General features: G+C 34.0%; 1 protein-coding gene across 1 annotated transcript in view; it reads left to right on the top strand.

Moving 5' to 3' along the window:
• LOC132554322 (syntaxin) overlaps positions 1–20,061 on the top strand; it is a 62,875-nt gene that overhangs the window by 39,653 nt on the left and 3,161 nt on the right. The window contains exons 4-7 of the mRNA XM_060218629.1: positions 409–483; positions 8,480–8,553; positions 13,348–13,456; positions 19,014–19,087. Coding sequence (XP_060074612.1) covers positions 409–483; positions 8,480–8,553; positions 13,348–13,456; positions 19,014–19,087 — 332 coding nt within the window. The remainder of the gene's footprint in view (positions 1–408; positions 484–8,479; positions 8,554–13,347; positions 13,457–19,013; positions 19,088–20,061) is intronic.

The raw sequence follows: 20,061 nt of genomic DNA, 5'->3' as shown, positions 1-20,061 counted from the left end.
TTTTTTGTATGAATGGTATATCTGTTCACACATTCACCTGTGTGGATGGCTGCCATTCAATGATGTAAACCAAAGCACTACATTATTGTGCACATTCATTCAGTTTGCATTTTACTTTCATATCAGTGTGAAACTAGAAAATATTCCTATCAAAGCTTAATGAATGCTCTAAGGCTTCCAGTTGAATAGATGTGGCTAGCTGCATTGTACACCTTTCACCAATAAAGCTTCATGTTGATTGTTTTTTTGATAAGGCTTATGAATCCAGAACTTCCCTGCAGAGACTGAAATTCAAGGACTTCGTCTATTACAGCAAGATTTGAAAGTTTCAAATAAACAGATAATTGAAAGTGCAAATTTTTTTAATATTTATGGATAAGAAAATACTGTTATTATTTATTCTTTCAGAAACAAAGGAAGAGCTGGAGGAACTTATGACAGATATCAAGAGAACAGCTAACAAAGTCCGTGGGAAATTAAAAGGTAAATCACAATTATTTACACAAGATTTTATCCTGAAAATTGCAGCTGCTGTAAATATCTTATTTAAGAAAAAATAATTCAATAAAAGTTTAGTTGCCATGTATTCAGTCTGTCAGTAAACTGAATCATTGAGGATTTTTGTACAGTGGAACCCACTAAATGTCATGTCTGTTAATGTCACTTTCCAGTTAATATCACGTTTTCTAGAAACACTGATTTTTTTTCTTTATATTTTCTATGTAATCCAACATCTGATAATGTCACCTGTTTTCATGTTGGCAATGCTTAATATCACTTTATTCTGCACACTATCACAAAGAAAGCAAAGGTTAATCACACATAAGTGAGGACAGGAACTATGGATTCATGTCTGAAAGGTCATATGTCACACCTGGACACAATATGTAAACATTGTCACTGCCCTATGGTTCAACTTTTCAAGCTTTTGCGACACCTGAACATTAAGATTGTCAAAGAAAGTGTAGTGCGTTTTTTTGGGGTTTTTTTTGTATTGGCTAGTGCATTCCAGGTGATAAAATCTGTTATAAACCCTTGTCACTTGGAACTTGTCACGATACAACCAATGTTGGAGTGGGTGCCATTTTCCGATGTGTTGTCGAAACATCTTGAAAATAAGTCTTTAGTATGCATACCAAAACAAAAAAGATTATTTTGCAAAAGACATTTAAGAAAATAATCATAAACTGTAATTTACAAAAAATGGTTTTTGTTTTGTTTCTTTTTACAATGATGAATGGGATACCAAATAGTGTCATGTCAATGTCATCATCACAAATGTCGCCTCCTGTCAATTTATGAGAACATCTTTCTGATACAAAGCTTAAAATGATAAATAAAGCAAAATTCATTGTAGAATAATATCACATGTTGCGAGAAAAAAGCTTCACTGGGTCACTAACGTCTTTGGAAACCCAACTGGCCATAATATCAGAATGTCGATGTTTTGATATTTCTTAAAACAATTTATTCTTAAATTACTGTGAGTACTGGTAAGCTGACAGTAAAATGTCCTGAAACAAGGTTTTCCCTATGCCGTGTTCATCTGATTGGCCATTAAAAATAACCACTAGTTTAACAGCCAATGAAACATGGCATTTCAAAGGTGAACAGTTCACAGACTGTTGACTATTTTTGTTGGCGATTATTGAGATGCGATCTTCAGGACACATTTAACTGAAGTTGCAGAGATACACACTTTATATATATTATCTTTGTGATGATACACCATTATTAAGTCTATACAGTAATAAATTATACAGCCAAACATCAGCTGATGACACAATAGTGTCACTTACGAATCTGACCAGAAAACTGAATATGACAAGAATTGTCATGATCTTTCCAGATAATTTATTATTGCAGTTTAGATGTTTCAAAGAACAAACAAACAAAATGCAAGGATAATAAATGTTCTAAATCAAATTTCAAATTTATTGTCTTTTAGCAATTTCTGTTAGAAACAAGTCAGTTTGGCGCATCAGAAAATTAACTTTTGGAAAAATGTGTCAACTGTTAATGACACATTCTGCTTATAATCACATTTCCATCTGACAAATAGAACATAATATTAAGTGGATTTTACTGTACTGGCGATAGCTCAATAGTATTGCTTTCACCTTCCTGACACAATACAATCATTATCCTCTGTCTGATTGGTCAGTTTTTGCCATTGTTTTAGTTATACCACCTGCATGGATTAATTTCCAGTTTCCAACGAGGGTTTTATTAGTACCACACAGGTGGTATATATAATTGAAAATTTACATCCAAAATTGATCAGAAAGAACAAGATTGCTCATTACTGTTGAAAATAATACCTACTTCAGTTAAAATGATATCTGTGTGAAGCAGGACATTATTCATTCAGATTGGATGTACACTTGATGGAGACATAGGGAATTTTTTGACTATTTGCAATATTAACTCCAAATTTAGATATAGTAGTATATAATGAAACACCTTCATCATGTTAGTAAGTATCGGTAGAACAGAAATTCTTATATCGCAACCAATAGAAATATTTTGTGTAGAGTTTAAATGACAACAATGCCACCTTTATCTTAGTTTTTATCTGATGGAGATGTCAGTCATCCAGACATCACTTTTAAATTTCTACCTGTTATGAGAACTTCATATGATATAAGAATATGACGTCTAGTTGTGATATTGTTTGTGGTGAATTCAAGCATTGGTACAATATTTATGTAAATTTGAAAGTGTTATAGATATAAGATCACACCATGTCTGTTCAACAATGAGTTTCTTACATCCTTTTATCACTTTATCACAGTTGATGTTTTGAAAATAGCAAACTAGGATGCAGGTATAGATTATCATCGGATGTTTATTTCAACAGACAGTATATTTCTGTACTGTGATTTAATAGATCAATGGTATTTGTGTACATGAAATCATAATTAGGTTGAACACGGTAAAAAAAGTACTGCTGTTGCGATTGGTGACTAAAGAATTCAAAGGAGAGAAGAAAGAAGACATCAATTATTTTAGTCGTTTCAGCCACATAGCTTTATTGATGTAGATAATCTTGGAGACATTACAGATTCTGACCATGAAGTTACAATCAATACCTGAGGCCTTAATTCTGCATTTTTTTAAAAACTGATGCATAATAAATGAGGTAGGCTATTGTAAAGGTTGTTTGTGAATTGTTCAAATTTGTGAGATTTAACGAAAGTCATGAAGTAGATAACTATGGTTTTCTCTGTTAGTTTTATACTCACTTTGTGTGATTTTAATCCATTCTCCAAAAATAACAAAAAAAGCAGATAACCTTGACAATAACAACTTTAACAGTATAGGTATTTCAGAATATTGTTTTTCTAAAGATTGTACAAAAGGCATACAAGTGAATGTGACCTTCCTAAACAGATTTACCAACAAAATTTATCATACAGAAGATTCTCTTGTCAGCTAGGGCTTGCCTGTGATGCTATGTGTCTAGATTTTGAAACGTAGAAGGCAACTGAACAAAATAGAAATTAATTAAAAGGAATAGTAGAATTAAGATAGGGAGGTGTACAAGCCTTGTAATTTGATAAATTTCACATATCTGATAATTCCCCAACAATGTAACTGCCTGAACTTGGCCGCTATTCACATGCATTAAAACATGGCATGCAATATACCGCAAACCTCACCTTCTATCTGAGGTAAACACTCCTACACTGATATCACATTTTGTTTCTACTATTGTTGGTCTCCGTGAGAATTAGCAGTGTCAGTAGTAATGGTTATCATGTAACTCTCTAAGACAGGATGAGAAACAAAGCACATCCTTATAATATTGATCAGATTTATCCTTGAAGTATTCTCATTGTGGTTAATCCAATAATTAGGAGAAACTGTATAAAACACTGATTTGCATAAACTTTTAGAGTATATTAACTTTTAGGAGTTTTTTGCTGGTTTTACCCTAAAAATACTATCATATTTCATACATATCTGTGTAGCTATTGAATTACCTGGAAGTGTTACAGGTGTAGGGTTTCACAACATTACATGATGAGTGATGGGTGCATGATGTCTTAACAATGTGTGCACTATTTGTGAGCAAAATTTGCTATTGCATATCTGTTCATACAAATTTGAAAGTGATTGTTGATAAGTGTAGGAAAGGATTTATTTATAAGAGTACAACTAAGTATATTTCCTTATTAAGCAATATATTTATCGGTCAGACATGTAGATCTATCAGGTACAGAATGAATATTTATATACACTCATAATAGAGTGTTTTGTTTACGAAGTGTCATACAGGACCAGTGTTAGTGTAGACAGACACTCATTATATATGTAAACATCAAATGGACATCTTTTTTTTGGTCCAAGCTATGAGTCATTTTTTTATCACATTGTAAAGAAAATATATTTACTTGGGTACCGTATTTTCTAGGTTATAAGCTGCACTGGTATGTTAGCCGTAAAGCCAATTTTTACCAATTTTTTTTATTTGATCCAAATATTAGCCACACCATTTTTTACCATATGGTGACCACTATCGTTGACATTTGATATACCGGTAACTGATAACAGAAGGCAGTTCTTACGAAGTGGTAACCATTACGTTGACCAAAGTTCGTTAATATAACAGACAACAGAGTTAAATCTGCAAGAATGTTATTTTCATTTCAATCTTCAAATTATTATGTATATGATTGCAAGTGACGGTTCTTGACTCTTGAAAAAAATCAGTATCGTCTCTACTCGAACAATGTTACATGGCAATAAACTTTTGACAGGCACTGTGTACTTGCAATCAGCACATTAATGACAGATAATAAAATGGCTGACCAGCAGCCTCTTTTGTTATAGCAGTATACCATCTCGTACTCTTGTTATAGCAGTATACCATCTCGTACTCGTGTTATAGCAGTATACCATCTCGTACTCTTGTTACAGCAGTATACCATCTCGTACTCTTGTTATAGCAGTATACCATCTCGTACTCTTGTTATAGCAGTATACCGTCTCGTACTCGTGTTATAGCAGTATACCGTCTCGTACTCGTGTTATAGCAGTATACCATCTCGTACTCGTGTTATAGCAGTATACCGTCTCGTACTCGTGTTACAGCAGTATACCGTCTCGTACTCTTGTTACAGCAGTATGCCGTCTCGTACTCTTGTTACAGCAGTATGCCGTCTCGTACTCTTGTTACAGCAGTGTGCCGTCTCGTACTCTTGTTACAGCAGTGTGCCGTCTTGTTACAGCAGTGTGCCGTCTCGTACTCTTGTTACAGCAGTGTGCCGTCTCGTACTCATGTTACAGCAGTGTGCCGTCTCGTACTCTTGTTACAGCAGTGTGCCGTCTCGTACTCATGTTACAGCAGTGTGCCGTCTCGTACTCTTGTTACAGCAGTGTGCCATCTCGTACTCTTGTTACAGCAGTATGCCGTCACCTACTCATGTTACAGCAGTGTGCCGTCTCGTACTCTTGTTACAGCAGTGTGCCGTCTCGTACTCTTGTTACAGCAGTGTGCCGTCTCGTACTCTTGTTACAGCAGTATGCCGTCTCGTACTCTTGTTACAGCAGTATACCATCTCGTACTCTTGTTACAGCAGTATACCATCTCGTACTCTTGTTACAGCAGTGTGCCGTCTCGTACTCTTGTTATGTAAGCTGCACATCTGATTTACAAGGAAAAAGGGTGCGGCTTATAATCTGGAAATACAGTAGATTTTAAGTGTTGTGTTTGTTACACAGGAGACGTGTCCGGCAGAGAACTGCCACATGTACTTTTATAATCACCTATCAGCATGGTAGCTATTTAGTCATTATTACACAAGTTCTCTGTTTTGTTTTCAGTCCATAATAGTAATCAGCTTTTTTTTGCCAAACCACACCAAATGTATGATCCTATCAAATACTGTTGTGTCTGAAATATTGTACTGCGTGTGTGCATGTGTGTGTGCTTGTATGTGTGCATGTGTGTGTGCTTGTATGTGAGAATATTGTGCAGGCAGAGTATGCACGATGAATGTATGAAGGTTTTGGTACGTTGTGAAAGACAACAACTGTTTTACTAGTACATGTTGTGTGACCTGGCACATTCATAATCATATTTATTACCTAAGAATCGATACTATTATCAGGTGCATTATAATGTTAATCAATATCTCTGTATTCTGTACTCATTACACTTAGCAATAACAGGTAATAGGTCATATTCAACACTCTCTAGCCATCTAACTTCTGGTCATATCCTTGCAGAATCAAAGTTGGCAGCAAGGTGTTTTCAAGAATCCTTAAAGAAAAAGACCTTTTAGTCAATTCTGTTGTATAGTTATTACATTTGTAAGTGATTTTAAAATTTTCAAATTCTGGTCAGAAGTAAAGAAACGTCTTTTTCATGATTTGAGCAGCGTGTCATGATATTGCCAGTGTGAGGCTGACCTGATGAAATCAAGTGAGTTGGCAACACTGCCTTTGAATGAATATAATCACTAGAATTGAGTGTTTCGGGTAAAGTTATTCTAAAGGTTATTCTGGTGGACTAGATTAGCAAAATTGTCTTACAAACTTCAAGTGTGACAGCTTAATGTAACTTGAACATACTCCTTGATATTGCTTATTATCAGTGTCTAGACCTTATTTGACCTTAGGCTTACCTATTGTATGTGCTGTATTGTCAAACTAGGAATAGCTAGGAAAAGTCAGACCCACACCAGTCTTCTTAGACAGTTCAATGATAATAAAAGTACAGTTAAATTCTAAAGATAGGCTGGGAAATGCCAATTATATTTTCCAAAGAAAGCCAAAAGACCTGTTTTAACCGTACGACTGAATGTAATTTTCTGAGAGGAAGAAGTAATCAAAGGTTAAAAGGACTAGTGACAAACATGCAAATAATTACCTAAGAAACTGATCAACCTGTCACAGGAAACTACAAGATTACTAATTCACTGTTATAATATTTTATAAATAGATTTAAAGTTCTTTGTTTTTGACATTTAATGTTCAAGTAAGCTCAAGATAAGTATTGTATAATCATTGATTAATATACCTGCTTATAATCAATTGTGCTTGATTGTATAATGTTATTACTTCTTAACACGATCTTCCCGTACAGGATAACTGGTTACACACAAGTGTTGTTGAGTCATTGTGTGCCATACAAACACTAATGCAAATTTATATAGTGATTTTCCTTCCTAAGATTTTTTGTCCTCATCATCATCTGATGTCAAACCTAGTGTTATAAAAAAAGGCCAAACAAAGTCATTTTTTGTCCGAGATATTCAATGACATATCCTTTTTTAAATCAAGCGTGGTTAACGGTGTTAAAATCACTTGTCTGGTTGTGAAAATTGATTCACACTGCTGGAGGTTGATGTGTTACATGTCCATCAGACAAGGGTTTTTTTGGTTATATGTAATTTGAAAAAAAAAAAACCTTATCAACATCTTCAGAAAGTCTGCTCTCCTGTTCCCTATAAATCTGACAGATATTTTTTTCTGTTCTAGTGATTGTGAGGGAACACCATATGTATACTGTCTATAGATGCATGTAGAGGGATTCCAAATGCCCATCTATGTTTTTAAATGGAAATCTAGAACAAGATGGTGTCACCATATGTGACTGATACTTAGCTTACAAACAGGATTAGGGAAATAATAATTTTAAAAAATGAATGAAAATAAAGATATGACAAATTGTGACAAGAGAAAATACAAAAGGATTATCAGTCTTCGGGTCCTTTGTTTCTGTATAATTTGTGAAATCATTTTTGTCTATCTCAGCTGGCTCCCATCATTGGCATTGTTTTCACTTACCAAACAGCACCCAACATCACTGCAAAGTTAAAACATGTATTCTGAGACACATGTTTCATGTTTTTGACATTGAAACAAATTTCTTCATCAGGAAACCAAATGTATTTGTTGACTTAGCCTGAAATGATGATTCATTTCAATGAGCCTTGACAGGAAGTCAATTTGAGATCACGCTGTATGTCTGTAAAATCTATATCCCAGGGCAGTAACTTATCATCGATTTTTCATTTACCTTATTCAGTTTTTCAATTTTTTTTTAAAAATGATTGTACAAGTACTTTTTATGACACAAAAGAAGTTATTTTCATCCCTTTTGAGTATTCAAACTTATGTAGTCATTAGTAAAATTTAATAAATTGAAGGCTTCGATTTTAAGATATTTTCAATCATGCGCACAGTTGTTATTTTTTTTTTTTTACATATATACCTTTAATTATTGTTCAATAAAACATCATACTTTTGATCAACATCGTGGAGATTTGGTTATTTACTTTGGTTTGTTTTGTTTTTGGTTTTTGTTTCTGTTTTCATTTTTCAATTTGTTTATATGGCACTCCATTACCATCAGAAAAAAAGATATTTGTAATCCGGATTATATAACAAACCTTTGACTAAAATCTGCACAAGTTTGGGATAAATTTGTGATGTAACATACTGGATATTTTTCTTTTTCTGTTTTCAGTTATTGAACAAAACATAGAACAAGAGGAGCATTCCAACAAATCATCTGCAGACCTTAGAATACGAAAGACACAAGTATGTATCTACACCTGTCATTGGTCATCACCATTACAAACACCATTTCCTATTGGTTAACAGGAAAATGTGACGGCATCAGCACATTTCAGAAGTTGAAATATATATAATCATCACTTTCATTGGTTGATATCCAGTTTGAAGTATGTGTCAGCACTTTTCATTGGTTATTTCACTTATGGAATGTACCAGCACTTTTCATTGGTCAATCAGGATTTATTGTCAATATGTGTTTTTATATATACATGTATATATATATATCAGAATGAAAGAATATCATTCATTAGTCCAATCATGTTTTGATGTCATGAGCATATCGTAATTGAGTATACAGCATGCAGTGGTCTGTTTGTTTTCTAAGTCATGATTAAGATCTAAGTTAAGATATATTGTTCAATGAACGTTTCAGAAATCTAAAATTTTGTGAAAATTTCCAAATATCAAAGTCATTCATGTTTATAGATAAAAGTATCAAAGGATTTTCAGAAGTAAGTGCTAGAGATACAGTAACTAAGGGAAGATTTATATATTTACTCAATGTTATCCATTTTTATGTTATTATAATAGCTTATTCAAAGAACAAGGCTAGGTGACTACAACCCTTTGATTTGAAGGTCCTGGTTTATACTGCAGAGATACTAGTACCTGGTGCTACAAATCAGTTATTCAATATGGGGATGGAATTATTTTCAAGTGTATTAAAACGTAAATAGTGGTACAAATAATATTATACTGCACATAAAAGTACTTAAATATGTTTGAATACTAACAGTGCTTAAATATTGTTCCGAAAATCTGCTTGAAACGTCCTTCAGAGATTTGAATGAAGGGACATCTATGTAAATCAAATACCAAATAATTGTGAATTAAAGTTGAAAACATACATTTTTATTGGACAATTAATTCCATATAATAACTATTTTTCTTAACTTTAGATAATCACAATCGTCAATTGTAATTGATCTGTAAAATGGTGTCATTAAACTTGAATATACTCTTCTTAGGCCATATTTCCAGCCTTTTGTTTTCAGAGGGAAATGCAACTAGATGATTCACCAATTTTCATTTTTTGATTTTGATTAAAACAAAAGACAAAAACAAAAATTAAGTGTGAAAAGAGTGATTTCTGAAAAAATTCAAAATCTTCTGATTTTATAGTCTACATCAATACAATATGATATATATTTAACATTAGAAAAATATAATACAAAAGGCCAATTTCATTTAGCAGTTTGTTTAAAAATTTTCTGCTATGTTTATTTCCAGTGTTCTTTTTCAGGAAGATTCCAGACAACTTCTTTTTCAGGACCTGATAATGGATAGTAATTCTTACTTTAACGAAAGTTTCAAAGGAATGCAGATTGATAACAATTACACAAATGCAATTACTTAAATATATATTATCAATAGGAATAATATTGATACCTTTACATCTTACATACATCTCTAATGCCCTTCCCCCCTCTTCTTTGTTTTACTAGCATTTCCTTTTATGACAAAAGACCAAGTGGTTGAATTATGATAATTTTGATTAAGATGTTTTCATTCAACGGATTATATTAAGAGTATTGGAAAATATCAACCATTTTTTCAATTTCCAAAATAGTTTTTTAGGAAGTTTTGATTTTAGTTACATATAAAACAAAAAGATGGTACAGAAAAATGTACATTTGACAAATTCCTCCTCACCAGAAATAATACTGTACTTTCTTAATATCTGTGATTCCAAATGCAAAGAATTTCAATTTCCTGACTTCATTTTTGATGGTGTACTGACCACTGCTCCTCATTAGATTGTCTCTGTACAAGCCAGCTGGCCACTTTTGATTTTCCCTGTGCAAGTCAGCTCTCCAAACTTTTGTTGAAACCACTTCCCCATCTAGGAGTGTCTCTGTGTACTGACCACCTATCCACCATAGATTGTCTGTATAAGCCAACTCAAAAGTGGTCATGCAAATCAGCTATCCCCCTTACATTTTCAAGTCAGCTCTCTAGGTCTGGATTGGGGCCATGTCGCTGGTGATGAGATCTCCTTCAGAAATCTTGCAATACTTATTATCCATTATGCAACTGTCAAGTTCTTCCTTGTTGTATTTTATCAGTGAATCTCCAAACCCAAAAAATTCTACAAACATCTTAAGGATACAAGAGTCTTTTTTTTTCAACAATTCTTGCTCTATGAAAACCAAGGTGATTTTGAGGCTGAAGAAACTGATTGCTACCATTCTACTGACATTAAAACCCTTTGAATACCATCCATAGAGATTAGGGTTAGGAGACCCTTCACATAACACACAGAGTGATAGGGGTTAGGGAACCCTTCACATAACATACAGAGTGATAGGGGTTAGGGGACCCTTCACATAACATACAGAGTGATAGAGGGTAGGGGGTACTTCACATAACATACAGAGTGATGGAGGTTAGGAACCCTTTACATAACATGCAGAGTGATAGGGGTTAGGGGACCCTTCACATAACATACAGAGTGATAGGGGTTAGGAGACCCTTCACATAACATACAGAGTGATAGAGGGTAGGGGATACTTCACATAACATACAGAGTGATGGAGGTTAGGAACCCTTTACATAACATGCAGAGTGATAGGGGTTAGGGGACCCTTCACATAACATACAGAGTGATAGGGGTTAGGGGACCCTTCATATAACATACAGAGTGATAGGGGTTAGGGACCCTTCACATAACATACAGAGTGATAGAGGTTAGGGGACCCTTCACAAAACATAGAGTGATAGGGGTTAGGGGACCCTTCACATAACATACAGAGTGATAGAGGTTAAGGACCCTTCACATAACATACAGAGTGATAGGGGTTAGGGGACCCTTCACATAACATACAGAGTGATAGGGGTTAGGGACCCTTCACATAACATACAGAGTGATAGAGGTTAGGGGACCCTTCACATAACATACAGAGTGATAGAGGTTAGGGACCCTTCACATAACATACAGAGTGATAGAGGTTAGGGACCCTTCACATAACATACAGAGTGATAGGGGTTAGGAGACCCTTCACATAACATACAGAGTGAAAGGGGTTAGGAGACCCTTCACATAACATACAGAGTGATAGAGGTTAGGAAACCCTTCACATAACATACAGAGTGATAGAGGTTAGGGACCCTTCACATAACATACAGAGTGATAGGGGTTAGGGGACCCTTCACATAACATACAGAGTGGTAGGGGTTTAGTGTCATGACCGAGGACACAACCACTACAGCACAAGACTTGTCTGTTTCCTGAGAAATACAAATGGCTGGGAGTACTGATAGCTGAACTACATATATTGGGTCTTCCTCTGACAGAGCTATTGCAGTCTGCTCTTGTCTTTCTGTCTGCTCTGCTAACAAATGCCATTGTTTCTCAATACATGTCTAGATGTAGCAATGTATCCAGGCTTTGTCAACAAAGTACCAACTTTGATCTCTTAATTTGGTGTTTTGGTTTATGTGTCATAAAAACCTCAGTGGTTGGCTCTTATGAAATTGAGGTTCTTTGTAGTAAGTTATGAATGATAGGTATAGAATAAAAGTTTTTTTTTTCACAATCAGCAAAAAATATTATTCATAAATATAGTTGTATTATCATAACTAAAATTCTGCTTCTTGTGGTGAAAGTAAAGATTTTGAAATAAAAAATCTGGATATATACAATTTCAATCAAGTGTGATTATTTTTGGCCCTGAAATTAATTTTTGGTTACAAAATTACGAGTGGAATTGTTAATAGGTAATGAAGTAATATTGATATGCATGACTTATTTTCAGATAATTAATGATGCATACAATTATGTATCACTGATATTAATGGTGTGCTGGGCGATGGGGTTTAAGAAAGTGTTGAATTTATATCAGATTACTACATGGTATGCAAGCTTGGAAAATATAAATCTCATTAAAGTCCAATGTTAATTTGCTGTTTCAAAATTTTCCTAGAATAAAACTTTTGATATTGCATGATGAAGTTAAATAATATTGTCTTCATATTGTACTAAATAGATATTGAAATTTTCTACTTTAACTAATTGTTTCATTTGAAGTTTGAATGATATTTAATGATAATGTTGGTGTTTATACTCTACAAATTAGAACCAGTTTCAGTATTATATACCCAGTGAACAGAACCATTAGTGATAGTTATTTCATATTGAAATATTTTTTATTTTTCTAAATCAATTTCTCCATTGAAATATGTGACTTTTTCCATAGTATTCCACAATATCACGTAAATTTGTGGAAGTGATGGGAGTGTACAACCAAGCACAGCTAGACTACAGAGAGGGGTGCAAAACTCGAATTAAGCGCCAAATGGAGATCAGTAAGAAATTCCCGTTTCTACTCTGCACGGCGTTTCTTTTTAAAACTCCTCTACTAGAACAGCCCAAGCCTCTTACTTTGCTCTAGGTAGCAAAAGAACATCTCTTCATTTTCATTATTTTTGTTTTTATTTTTTGTTTACAAATGATTGTTCCATTTTGGTAGTATTTTGATAAGCTTATTGCAGTTGGAAATTTCAATCAGAAATGTTTTGATACATATTTAAAAGCTTTTCAAAACAGCTTGAATTCAGGATGAAAATTTTGTAAATTTGATGAATTTTGAATGAAATTGTTCTCCTAAATTTCAATTTCAGATCAAAATTCACCAATGCAATAAATGGAACAGTTATTTAGATCATTTTTCTTTGATTTTCTAGAAAACTATAAACTTTTGATGGATTTTTTGTGTTTTTTGAATAATTTCTGTACATTTCTTTTCATTTCTGCCCTAGCACGCCACATTATCACGTAAATTTGTGGAGGTTATGAACGATTACAATTCGTGCCAGATAGACTACCGTGAGCGATGCAAAGGACGCATTCAGAGGCAGCTGGAGATCAGTAAGCCATCGTTTCGTACTTTTTGCTTGTGCTGCTGTCTCCCCCCTTACATAACAATTAATCCGAGTTCCTTATTTGGTATTGTCTGCTACTTAAGCGTTAATTACCTGTAGTGTGGACCTGTGAGCTAGCATAAGTGCATGGCCATCAAAACCTGATAGTTGTTGTAATGCTTATATCTTCATGTTGACAAGATCACTAAAGTGTTTGCAAAGAGGTAAAATGATGTTCAGATAATGAAAGGTTATATTTGGTCCGCTTCTTTAACCGGTAAAACACTAATTTCTCGTTAGAAATCATTTTGACTTAGGTATCAAGTATTAAATAGAGTTACAGGTAAATAGTCTGATTGAGTTCATAGTATTGACCCTGAATAATAGATATTAATTGATGTTAACAATTCTCTTGTCAGGTTTTGTCTCATCAATCATACATTTCAGCACTTCAAAAGATTTTGGAAAGAAAAATAATTCAGATATGTGTATTATCTTATTTTCAAACGTCAGATTCAAATAAAACAAACAAAGTTTTGGCTTATTGATAAATCTTTATTTATGTATTATTTTTTTATTTTATGATAAAGTCCTGTATTTTAAGGGGTAGATGAAAGTGGTACAAAGTTGTTTTTATCAGATAATTTGCACTTGTAAGCAAATTGGTCCATGTTTAACAGGTCTTCAAAGTGTGAACTTTACTGATTCTTTAGATTTTTTCACTGCTTTCCCATTGATCAATCCTACTGCCTGTTACTTGTCCACTCTGTACGCTGTATTTAATGAGAAGTAGCTATTGTTACTACAGTGTCGTAATCCTCATCATTGTGTCCCAGCGATGACTTCCTGTACTCTGTACATAGATCACTTAAAAGAAATAAACCATTAAAAAAATCTGAAATTAGATTGAATAGGAATAATCCTGGTTAACGTTTGAGATGGGATTAAATCTTTTTAAAAGACACCAGTACTTTGATTTCAACTGGAGACACTTTTTAGGTATTTTCTAAACTTAATGATGTTAAAATCAGAGTTCTGTGAAGTTTCAATTATCAAACTAAAGTACATCTGATGAGAGCTATAGAGCTAGCAACCTTTTGTTAAAAGAGATATTTGTAATACAGATAAAAGTAAATATGTTAAATATGTGAATGTCAAAAAAGGAGGAAAAATATCAAAACTCTTTCTACATGTGGGTTTCAGCTTATGGTATTTCCTTTATTCGTCCATTATTGTCAGATGATGGGCTAATCAAAGAAACCCTTTATCAGGCGTTTGGAGTAAAGCCATGCCTAAACAATTCTCGTGCAAGATGGATCTTTTTCAAATTTTCTGTGTAGGTTCCCTTTTGTCCCTAGTTGTATATTGCCCGATTTTGGAACTGATCTGGAAAACAAAATGGCCGACAGTAGGTCAACTTGGATTTTGACAGTAGTAGTTTGTTATCATTATTTCTTGAGAAGTACCGGATGGTCTCTGAAATCTCATGTGCAAAGTCCCTAGTTGTGCATTGTCTTTTTTTTGGTATGATTTAAAGAGACATAATGGCAGACGGGTGGCCATCTTGAATTCTGCTTACGAAGATCTATTTCATGGAAAGTTCTGAATGGGTCTTTCTTCTGTATGATATATAGTTTCTTCCTTGGTCCCTAATTGTGCCCTTTTGATTCTGGGACTGATCAGAGACACAAACTGGCTGACAGGTGGTCATCTTTGATTTTAACAATGAAAGTCTGTTATCACTATTTCATGTGAAATACTGGATTGATCTTTTTCTCAAATTTTATATGTAGGTTCCCCATTGTCCCTAGTTGTGCTCTTTTAATTTTGGGACTGATCAATATACCAAAATGGCCAAGAGATGACTTTCTTGGATTTGACAAGATTAGTTTTTAATTCAGACTGTTTCATGAAAGGTGTTTTCAAATATGATATATTTAAGAGCATGAACAGAAAAATAGATAAAAAAGAAGGGAAAAGATAAAACTTTAAAAAAGAAAAACCTAACAAAACAAAAAATAAAACATTGTTGGATGCCATGATTTCTCTGGGCTCTCTTGTAACTTACAGAGTATGATAGGACTTCTTTGGATATTTAGATATGATTATTGTTGTATGTGAAAATTTTTCTGTTACCTTGAAAGTTTTGTTGACAAACAGTGAGCAAGATTTATTTACTGGTTTATTGTGGGAATTTATTGGTATAATCATTAGGAAGAAATCAATAATATAGAATTGATGCCGGCTCCAACTGACCAGATTACTCCCATATTGATTTATAATTAGGATTTCATCAATGGCAGAAGTCATTGATTTTTCATATCATTTCCTTGTAAAATGTCTCTGTGAATTCAACCTCTTCTCCCTTTTGTTCCTTGATAATAAATTGTTTTCCTTCATTCCCTCTTGGAATTATCTTTTTTATCTGATAACATCAACATTTTTTTCTCATTGATCTGGAGATATGCTATAAAACATTTTACTGCCATTTAGCTATCCGAGTAAACCCAGGTCTTAGTAAATTCACTACAACGCTCTCCATATTATAATCATGGAAACTCAGTAAGGGGTTTAATACAGAGTATCACAGTGAATTAAGGTCTGGTTTAACCATTTACCAGCTGCTAATATCTTTTACAGCCAATTAATTACCAGCTGATGGTATATTATACAGCTATTTACAAGCTGTTCATATGTTGTACAGCCATTTACCAGCTGTTAATTCACGGTACAGCCATTTACCAGCTGTTAATTCACGGTACAGCCATTTACCAGCTGTTAATTCACGGCACAGCCATTTACCAGCTGTTAATTCACGGTACAGCCATTTACCAGCTGTTAATTCACGGTACAGCCATTTACCAGCTGTTAATTCACGGTACAGCCATTTACCAGCTGTTATCTCTTGGTGCAGCCATTTACCAGCTGTTGTCTCTTGGTACAGCCATTTACCAGCTGTTGTCTCTTGGTACAGCCATTTATCAGCTGTTGTCTCTTGGTACAGTCATTTATCAGCTGTTGTCTCTTGGTACAGCCATTTATCAGCTGTACATACATTGTGCAGCCATTTGACTGTAACTTTGTTGTACAGCCAGTTACCAACTGTTAATATTTTGTACAGCCATTTACCAGCTTCTAACTTATGGCACAGCTATTTACTAGCTTTTAATACATTGTACAGCCATTTACCAACTGTTAATATGTTGTACAGCCATTTGCCAGCTGTTTATATACATTGTACAGCCAAGTTCCAGTTGTGTATTTTCATAATTTATTCTACTGCTTCAATACGGTCTCCAAAAAATTGTATGAAATAAAGAAGAAATAACTTGCTGTAGTTACTTGTGATTTTTTGATGCTAGATTGTTTTTTGATATTTCTATGTGTAGGGGTGGGGGGATGTGAATTCTGTGTATGAACTGTAGGTGTATTGTCCAGCCATGTGTTGTGAGATCTAGACACCAATATTTCCAGTCAGCTTTTCAAAAATGTGGTCATTTAATCATTGAAAGATTGGTAAAATTTTCGTAAGGTATAATGTTCACTAGAATGTCTGGTGGCACAATGATAATGCATTTGCCTTTCACCATGATGTCTGGGGTTTGACTCCGAAAGTGGACATGAAAAGGTATGGGGTCACCTGTCTGACAACATTGGTTTCCTTCTACAGTAACACCTTTCATGTGCTTTCATTTGTTTGGACAAGGACTATTGATATAAGGCAACAGCTTGTTATAAAATTGTTAAAGAATAAATAGTTTATATGTTCATATATACAGGTATTATGTACAATACATCTAAAACTTTCAACACATTGAATCTGTAGGTATTGACAATATTCATTCTGTTAAAAGCAGGTCTTAATATATGCAGATGGAATGCTGTTACGTAATTTATGATATAATTTAGATGTTTAAAGCAGTTGCTCAAAGCTGTAGGTTATGGAACAATCTGTAATTAACTTAGCAGCATAAAATTTGAAAATTGATCATCAAATGTGACATTTATTTTCTCCCCCTATCTAGTGATCAGAGAGTTTTTTGAATTCCAAAAACAAAACAAAAAGGATTTTGTTGTTGATAACTTCAGCCAATAGAACACATAAAATGTGGCATATTGGTGGTTGTTCAGATCAAATGCTCCACCAAAAATCATTGTTAGTTTTAACAGTAGTGAGATCTCTGTTATATCTGCTGTAGATTACTGTACTAATTCCAGTAACTGTATCTAGATAGTAGTATATGTGATTTATAACATCATTTAGAAAAGAAAAACTTTGGTATGTTGAGGATAGAAATCTGGTTTCATCAATGTCATGGAGTTAGTGTAACCATTAGCAACCATGGCATTAGTAGTCTGTTGTCTGTTGTTCCTTGTCCCATAGAGATGAAACAAACATTAGTAACCATTCATTAAAGATATGATGTCTATGGTTTCCTCTACCATAGAGCTAGAGATAAATTGTGTCCTTAGACTTTAAATAGCCATTAGTTACCATATAAAGACGTGATGTTCTCTACCATAGAGGTAGGACAGCATTTACTTATCATGGTGATATAGATATGATATTCTTTATCAAAGCGGTATGTCAGCCATTAATTACCATGTTGTTAGAGAGGACAACCATATGTTACCATGGTGATAGAGATGTGGTTTCAAATACAAGTTACAGAAGATTGAGTCACCCCTCCCTAGTTTTTGTCCCACATTGACTGGAAAAGACAAAACTGCTAAACCCTATTGGTGGGAATGAGTATTTTATGTAAAATGGGTAATTTTCTCAATTGAGACAGAAAAAATATATCAGAGAGTTTATGAAAATGATATACATTGTATTTCGATATTTATTTTAATCTTAATGAGAAACCAATATTTATAATATTAAACAGAATCTTTATAGTGTTGTAGTAGTATTAGTGAGTTGATGATGAACAGTGACATTCATAAGATGGATTATGATATACTACGCAGCATGTGTGCTCTAGTCTTTAGCTTTTCTGCTGAGTTGAGAATGAATCAGAACGTTTGAAGAAAAGGATCAGAACCTTCTGATGCAGAAACGTCTATAAGCCTTGGGGTGATACAATTCTAGCACAAGAAATTGTAGTCATTGTATGTGTCATTCACAACAGAATGACCAACAGTAATGTACTAGCAACAGATGAATCATAATCTATTTGAAATAACACATAACACATGTTGCACTTTTGGGCAGATATTTTATTTTTGGCACCCTTTTCTCATTTTTTGATTGTTATTTTCGATTCATATGAAAATCATTTGTTTTATTATTGAATTGTTTGTTTAACAATATAATTTTCTATTTCAGGTACTAGTGCTCTTTACCACATATGTTATTTATTCTTGTATATTGTGGAAAAGTTTTGATAAAACCTGTATATTTTTGTCATCTGATTAAACTACAGTCATCAAATTTAAAGAAAATTGATTTTACAGTTTTTGAATATTTAATTTCTTTCTTAAATTTTGTTGAATTGTATCCTATTTCTTCATTTTGACAATTTTAGGTTTTAACAACAAATAAATATCAATTTGCATTATAGCTGGAAGAACTACAACAAACGAGGAGCTAGAAGATATGTTAGAATCAGGGAATCCAGCAATATTTACGCAAGGGGTAGGTCTACTAATCTGTAAAACCTACACACAGTTATACACAGGTGATAGGTCTACCAGACTATGATACCTCATACAATGTCATACACAGGTGATAGGTCTACCAGACTATGATACCTCATACAGTGTTATACACAGGTGATAGGTCTACCAGACTATGATATCTCATACAATGTCATACACAGGTGATAGGTCTACCAGACTATGATACCTCATACAATGTTATACACAGGTGATAGGTCCACCAGACTATGATATCTCATACAATGTCACTGATGATACCTCATACAATGTCATACACAGGTGATAGGTCCACCAGACTATGATACCATACATGTCATACACAGGTGATAGGTCCACCAGACTATGATACCGCATACACAGGTGATAGGTCTACCAGACTATGATACCTCATACAATGTCATACACAGGTGATAGGTCTACCAGACTATGATATCTCATACAGTGTTATACACAGGTGATAGGTCTACCAGACTATGATATCTCAGACTATGATATGATACTCATACAGTGTTATACACAGGTGATAGGTCTACCAGACTATGATATCTCATACAATGTCATACACAGGTGATAGGTCTACCAGACTATGATACCTCATACAGTGTTATACACAGGTGATAGGTCTACCAGACTATGATACCTCATACAATGTTATACACAGGTGATAGGTCTACCAGACTATGATACCTCATACAATGTCATACACAGGTGATAGGTCTACCAGACTATGATATCTCATACAGTGTTATACACAGGTGATAGGTCTACCAGACTATGATATCTCATACAATGTCATACACAGGTGATAGGTCTACCAGACTATGATAATCATACAATGTCATACACAGGTGATAGGTCTACCAGACTATGATATCTCATACAATGTCATACACAGGTGATAGGTCTACCAGACTATGATATCTCATACAATGTCATACACAGGTGTTATAC

Source organism: Ylistrum balloti, unplaced genomic scaffold, assembly GCF_031769215.1.
Source record: "Ylistrum balloti isolate Yb309-2 unplaced genomic scaffold, AGI_CSIRO_Ybal_v1 Utg370392, whole genome shotgun sequence".
Lineage (NCBI taxonomy): Eukaryota > Metazoa > Mollusca > Bivalvia > Pectinida > Pectinidae > Ylistrum > Ylistrum balloti.
The sequence above is the reverse complement of the archived record's forward strand: the minus strand, read 5'-3'. Positions and strand labels throughout refer to the sequence as shown.